Source organism: Wolffia australiana, chromosome 11, assembly GCF_029677425.1.
Source record: "Wolffia australiana isolate 7733 chromosome 11, ASM2967742v1".
Taxonomy (NCBI): domain Eukaryota; kingdom Viridiplantae; phylum Streptophyta; class Magnoliopsida; order Alismatales; family Araceae; genus Wolffia; species Wolffia australiana.
This window is the reverse complement of record NC_135845.1, coordinates 13,332,097-13,339,511: the sequence shown is the minus strand read 5'-3', so window position 1 is coordinate 13,339,511 and position 7,415 is coordinate 13,332,097. Positions and strand designations below refer to the sequence as shown.

General features: G+C 44.1%; 1 protein-coding gene across 3 annotated transcripts; it reads right to left on the bottom strand.

Annotated features, from left to right (window-relative positions):
* Positions 1-1,509: 1,509 nt before the first annotated feature.
* On the bottom strand, positions 1,510-7,236 carry LOC144709298 (S-type anion channel SLAH2-like). Of its 3 annotated transcripts, XM_078582802.1 has the most exons (8): positions 7,112-7,236; positions 6,882-6,946; positions 6,581-6,774; positions 3,953-4,312; positions 3,101-3,874; positions 2,812-2,843; positions 2,381-2,739; positions 1,510-2,226 (listed from the first exon to the last, which is right to left on the bottom strand). In XM_078582802.1, exons 3-7 carry the CDS (start codon positions 6,767-6,769, stop codon positions 2,412-2,414), a joined length of 1,683 nt encoding a protein of 560 aa, XP_078438928.1. In that variant the 5' UTR covers positions 6,770-6,774; positions 6,882-6,946; positions 7,112-7,236; the 3' UTR covers positions 1,510-2,226; positions 2,381-2,411. The 3 variants fall into 3 exon arrangements, with proteins under 3 accessions (XP_078438928.1, XP_078438927.1, XP_078438926.1); XM_078582801.1 differs by lacking the exon at positions 1,510-2,226 and having other exon boundaries at positions 2,315-2,739; positions 6,581-6,785; XM_078582800.1 differs by lacking the exon at positions 1,510-2,226 and having other exon boundaries at positions 2,315-2,739.
* Positions 7,237-7,415: the final 179 nt, after the last annotated feature.

The window sequence follows — 7,415 nt, the reverse complement described above, 5'->3', positions numbered from 1 at the left end:
CATAAATATGTCTTGCGCAATTCCTATGCTCCGCATTCGGTAACAAACCTGCCACTGCATTCTCGAGACCCTACAAAATGTCAAAGCGTATCAAGGTATTAGTGCACAACATTGGTTCCACCTTAACCGAGTAAGTCTTAAAATAAGTAGAATACGGCGAACCAGTCAATTAAATACCTTTTGCTGATCGCTTATAATCGTCCAACCGTAGCCATCAACAACTCCTAAATCAGTCATCAGCAGGCTGATAAACCAAGTCCAAGAAGCTTGATTTTCTCCTTCTACCACTGCCCAACCAATAGGGAACATCTGGTTATTCCCATCCCTCCCCACGACGCTCAACAACTGCCCTTTCAATTCGGTTTTCAAAAAATAACCATCCAACCCAATCACTGGTCTACAACCCTCAAGGAACCCCCTTGCTAGAGATTGAAGCAAATATAGAGTCTGTTAAACTTAGGCAAAGAATTATGAATGTCGTGCTCCACCTCCAACTGGAAAGTACTATTCCTATTCACTTTCTGTAACTCGGCCACATAGCAGTGTAGCATGTTATAATGCTCATTCAAAGAACCTTGAAGCATCTTGCGTGCCCAAGACCTTGCATTATAACAGGTGTCCCGTGAAACTATGATTCCATACTTATCGTGCAATTCTCGCACCATATCTACTACCTTTTAATTCATATTCCTTCGAATAGTCTCTAAGAAGTGTTCTGCGATCCAACGATAATCGGCTTGTATATTCGTGGGAGCCCTATTGCACCTATGTTCATCATTTACTGACTTTATGACAAAGGCCTCCCTCGTAGGACCCCAACTAGCATATATCCTCCATGGACAATGTTCCTGGCATACAACTTCCACTATATTCTCCGTAGACCTTTGAAACCTAACATTGAACCCATTGCATATGGTGTAGTCCTTCACGGCTGCTTTAAATTGTGAACCTGATTCAAATGTCATGCCCAATTGAATTGTGGCCAAAATATTTTCACCCTCGTCATCACCATATAACTCTTCTTGACGTTCTTCTCTTCTACTTCTCTGCCAGTCAACAAATTATTCATTCCATTCTTCGCTTGAATATCCATCTGGATCACTTGAGCACACATCGCTTGAATCCAAACCAAAAACAATACTTTGGTCATCAGCCCTATTTAACAAACGGATACAAAAGAATAATTTAATTAATTATACAGAGGAAATTTAGTTATGAATAGGATACTTACATTCTCTTTGCTTTGGCTGAATATCTTAGAGGTGCATGACATAGGAGGATTCTTATGGCCTGCACTAAAATATCGATATCGATGTCCAAATATGGAAACCTAAAATGTCGATATTGATATCCAAATATGGAAATCTAAAATGTCGATATCGATATCCAAATATGGAAATCTAAAAAATGGATATCGATGTCGAAATATGGATATCGTGGAATGTCGATATCGATGTCCAAATATCCAAATCTAAATTATCGATATCGATATCCAAATATGGATATCGTGGAATATCGATATCAATGTGCAAATATGGAAATCCAAAATATTGATATCAACATCCAAATGTCCAAATATGGATATCGGGAATATCGATATCGATATTCGCATATTGATATGGATGTCCCAATATCGATATCGATATCCAAATATGGATATTGAAATATCGATTTTGGATACCCTCTTCGGCCGCCGTTCTGAGACCCTCTCCGGCCGCCGTCGACGCTCAAACGTCATAAAAAAATGCCGCTATACCTGCCTGCAAGTGGATGGAAACAGAAACTCGTCCCAGGCGAGAGGAGAGAGAGAAAATCGATCTTCAATAGAGGGAAAGATGATGCGGCGTTAAGGAGAGAGAGAAAATCGATCTTCAATAGAGGGAAAGATGATGCGGCGTTAAGGAGAGAGAGAAAATCGATCTTCAATAGAGGGAAAGATGATGCGGCGTTGAGGAGAGAGAGAAAATCGATCTTCAAGAGAGAGAAAGATGATGCGGCGTTGAGGAGAGAGAAAAATGGCGCAATTAGGGTTTGATGAGATGTTCACATGCTATTTATATCCGCGAGGAGAGAGAGAGATAGAGAGAGATGGATAGATAGAGAGAGAGATAGAGACGACGGGCGGCGGCGGCGACGGCGGCGGCGGTGGCCGGAGACACGCGGCGGCGGTGGCCAGAGACGTGCGGCGGCGGCAGCCGGAGACGTGGATGCCACCGTGGAGTCCACCTGGCTATCGATAGCCACGTCAGCAGTTGACCTTATTGGTGCGTGCTATTTTTTTACATGTCAGAAAGTTTATGCTGTCTGGCTGACAAATTTGAAAGTTCATGCTGCTTCATAGTAATAACCCAAGAGAAAAATCAGCCGACACGTCGCATACATGCATGCATCCATGCGAGCTGCCACGATTATCAGCGTCCATTGACCAGTATGGTGATGGATTCATCCTTCTCCCTCGTAGTCGCAGAAGACTTGAGAGAGAGGCCCGGGGAGATCTTCCCGGAGCGAGGCGGAGCGCTAGTAATAGCGATAGCGATATCGTTGGGGAAGAGATCTCTTAAATATACGGCGTGGACTGCAGTGGCGAGCAATACCAGCGCCACCAACGCCGTCGAGACTGCGGAGAGAAACAGAGACAAAGACTGCGTGAACGGGTTCTTCACTTGCGCTGCATATCTCACCGTCGCGATGGCCGCTCCCGTCGTCGGAAACGTGTACGCCCACCATGCCATTGAGAATCTGCGCCGTGATAGGCCGCCGATGAGAAAAAAAAATACGGGAATTATCGTTTAAATGTTGATCAAAATCTACCTGAATCCGCGGAAGAAATTGACCCGAACCACCTGCACCGCAAGAACTCTTTAATTTCTATCTTTCAGCAAAAAAAAATCGAGAAAGCTAGCGATAATTGTGATCCTCCCGTGGGTTAGATTATCCGCGAATAACCCATGATAAAAAAGCTTGCAAAATCTATGAAAATACCCCAAATAGCGAGCTCTATAAAACATGAACTCGGGGATAGAGCATCGGATAATCAGAGAAAACGGGAAGATCAATGAATAAGTTGAAGAAAAGGGCGGTGGGATTTCTCATCACTTACGAGGGAGGCGTAGAGGAAGAGCGCGATGAAGTAAACAATGCGAGAGGCGTAGTCGAAGGTGCCAACGATCCTCGCCCAGGCCAAGGAGGCCACGCTGGGAGCCGCGACGAAGAGGAAGAAGACGGGGTGCAGCTCCTTCGGCAGAGTCTCGTTGGTGGGCAGCCTCTGGTACAACGTAACGAAGAGCACGGCGTAGTGCGCCAGGCCGACGGCGAAGAAGAAGATGGGTCCTTCCTTAAGACCCAAAGAGGCTCCAAGCAGCGCTCCGACGAAGTTTCCTACGATAGCGAGATGGTTCGAAGGGTTCGCCACTTTAGACAATCTCCGCTCTCCGCCGGACATCCACTGCCCGTATATCTTCAACTCCAGGCAGAGAATCGGCGCCATGAGAGGGTACCACGCGGCGCCTCCGTGAAAGTTAACGTGGACGAGCTCCGGGAGGCCGATGAAGAGGAAGAGAATGGCGATCCAAGGGGAGAAGAAGAAGTTGACGCGCACGGGGTGGTAGAACTCGCGACGGACGGCTTCGAAATAGAAGATAGCCTTGAAGGTGTAGGTTACGGTGGTGGTGATCATCAGCAGGAGCGTAGCGCACCATAGCAGGAGATTGACAAGCGGGCTTATTCTTAGGAACTTGGTCGACGGTGAAGAGGACAGAGCCTTCCATAGCATTGCTTGGCTGCCCATTCCCATACACATACTGAAGCTTGAAACGGGGAATCGGAGAAGGAACGGCCATGGCTTGCCCTCTGGTAGCACCGCGGCCTCCGTTGGCTGGGAGAAAGACCATCTTCGCCGATCAATATAACGATAATCTAACGATAGTTGAGATGTTCTGCGAAGGAAGCGAACCCTGAGGACGTCGAGCTCGGGGCCTTCCAGAGCGTCGAAGTAGCGGTGGACGGGCGGCGCCGCCCGCTCGTCGCCATCGCCGGAGAGCTCCAACGAGCGCCGTCGCAGCCGTTGGATGTCGTCTGTCTGATCATCGATCTGTCCAGCCCAACTCTTGAAGGAATCGAAGCGGCTGTCTCTCCCCAGCCGAGGCTTTTCTCTAAGTCCTGCTCTCGGTTGTGGTAGAGGCTGAGAATGTGATTGGAATTTAGACGAGACTGAGTCCTGCTTAACGGGGGAGCTTCTCTCGGCGTCGTCGTTTACGGTAAGTCCCGTCGGAGAAGCCGGCCAGCTGACGGAGATGGAGTGAGAGTGATGGGCCTGAGTAGCAACGAAATGGGTTCTTGAAAATGATCATGTCATGCGATTTTTTTGCGAGAGAATAATGTTTCCAAGGTTGAATTTTGATCTATTAAGGTTTTTGGAGAAAGGAGAAAGACCAACCTAAGTGGCAGGCCAGAAGGGCAGATCCACCGGCTTTAGTCGGCTTTGAGTCCTCGGATCTATGTTCAGAATCCACATTTGGTTTCTCAATAGAAGATGGGGAGACGTCGCCCCTTAGTACGGGGGACGCAATACAGAACGGAATGGTAGTAATTGCAGTAATAAGAAAAGGAACTCTCTCCATTGAAAACATTATTCTGAAAGGATCTATGAAGACTCTGACGCCGACCCAGACGGCTGTTCTCCTATCCCTTGCTTCTTTAATCAATCCCCTTTAAAGGGCATTTTTTATTATGTTGATAAGACATGATTAAAAATGCCTCCTTCAAATTTATGCGTAGCCCAGTTAGTAATTTCTACAAAAAATGCGGTGTGCATCCTTCAATGTCAGCACTAGTGTTCGCCGTCCCGATATCGGATATCTGGTATCGGACAACCGATATCCGATATCCGGAAAAAAATGGGACGGTTCCGGATATCGGATATCGGTACTGGATATCAGGGGGTGAGGACGAAGACGGTATCGGATACCGGATATCGGTTTTCTGATATCTGGATATCGGAAAACCGATATCCGATATCCGATACCGACCGATAAAATAATCATCCTTCAGACATTATATTAGTTAGTTTAAATCACATTAGTAGATTTTGAAAGTTAATGCCTGTTATTAAATAGTGTGCATTTTTTTTTTCTTCCATATGGGATAACAGGATTCAAAGTTAACGTAAACTCTGGATCCAGTTATCCCACATGGGAGATTTTTGAAACTTTTATTAGTATATATTAAATGAGGTCGATATATCTTAAATATTAAAATAATAGCTATGCCTACAATCGTTAATTTAAGAGCGTTATATGTGTATAGTTATTTAATTATTACTGTACGCATTCGAATAAATAGTGACAATTTTTTTTTATCTTTCCATATGGGATAAAGGGATTCCGAGTTTAACACAAAACCAGAATCCCTTTATCCCATATGGCAAATAAAAAAAGTATCCTGTATATAATAACTTAGTTGTATGACTAAATAATAATTTCTTATGGTGCCCCATTACCTCTGTGAAATATGAAATGTCAGACGACCATAATTTCAAGAGAGAGAAACATGGTTTCATGTGCTTCTCATATTTTTAGAGAGCGAGGCATGAAAAACTAGAGAGAGAGGGAGAGAGAGAGAGAGAGATAAATAGAGCGAGAACGAGTGAAAGAGAGAGAGATAAATAATTCGATGCGGATATCGAAAACCGATATCTGGTGCCATCATCTGTCCCCTTGAGACGGAGACAGATGCCGGTATCGGATGGATACCGATATCGGATATCGGCACTGTAGCAATCGATATCAGGATATCGGAAAAAATGGATACCAGAAAATTCATTTCCGGTATCCTGTTCAGCATCCGTCTTCGTCTCAGGGGGACAGATGACGGTACCGGACATCGGTTTTCGATATCCGCATCGAATTATTTATCTCTCTCTCTTTCACTCGTTCTCGCTCTATTTACCTCTCTCTCTCTCCCCCCTCCCTCTCTCTCTAGCTTTTCATGCCTCGCTCTCTAAAAATATGAGAAGCATATGAAACCATGTTTCTCTCTCCTGAAATTATGTTCGGCTGACATTTCATATTTCGCAGAGGTAATGGTGCACCATAAGAAATTATTATTTAGTCATACAACTAAGTTATTATATACAGGATACTTTTTTTATTTGCCATACGGGATAAAGGGATTCTGGTTTTGTGTTAAACTCGGAATCCCTTTATCCCATATGGAAAGATAAAAATTTGTTACTATTTATTCGAATGCGTACAGTAATAATTAAATAACTATACACATATAAAGAACACTAGTTAGTTATAAATAGTCAACCATGGTTGTCCAAAAGTCAACGGACGGTGCCCCAAACCAGGCTTATCGTCCTCTTTGTTTTTGCTCCTCCATGACAACGTGGTATATGAGTTATTTGTTTCGCACCAATGTCTCTAATTAAGTCAATCAGTCTCTCACTGCATGTTAAATTATCTATCCATAAACCAGCAAAACAAATCTGTGAAGAGAAACTTGGAGTTCTGGATGAAAAACCGAGAAATAAGCCAGTTCGATCGTTTGTCGATACAGTTAAAGGCGAGAGGTGACTTACGCTGACTGATTGAAGATCTCGAAGAGAGTTGAATAAGGGAGAAATCTGCGGCAGTTGGATCATTTCCGATCCATCTTGAGGCAGATCAAAACCATGAGATATCCGCGATCCCAACAGTTCGAGAAGATGCAGTAGTTCTTCTTCCGGGTTAATCTGGTTCAACGACCGTAGAACACTTCCAGCATCCATGAATTCTGCGCAAACACTAAAAAAAATCGTTATCATCTCCTTTCTTCTTGGTAGGTAAACATGATGCAGCAGAATCCAACGCAAAACTTGGATAGTTTTTGGGAGAACGTACAACTATCTCGCAGTCACTTGTCACAGCTCCTAGAATCAGAAAGACCTATTAACAAGAACGAGTCCCTGCAAAAATCAGAAAGAACGGAGAATATATTAGTTTTCTGCCAGGAACAAGCTCGTGGGTTTCGACGAATGCTTTGATAGGATAAAAAAAAGGAAATAATTTTTCTATTAGTTTTTCTGGGGGCGATTCCTCAGCCATTAAGAGTTCATGACAGTGCAACCCACCGTTTGCAGAAGAGATGAAAGGGAGAGGACTGCTGCTGGTTTTCCTTCCTCTACCATGAAAAAGGAAGAAAGAAGGTCGAGCTGATGAATAAACGGGTATCCCGTCCATTCCTTTGTATAATGGCAAGGAAGGAGATAAAGACAAAGTTGGAAAAGAGAGTGTGAGACAGGTGTATAGAGTTTTGAAGTCAACTAATCAACAAGAAAACGAAATATGATTTTTTACGGGCGGCAAAACCCAATGAAGGTTCCTTATCGTCCACTGGTCAGTGGAGACCACTCAATAAAATACGCGATATTAATT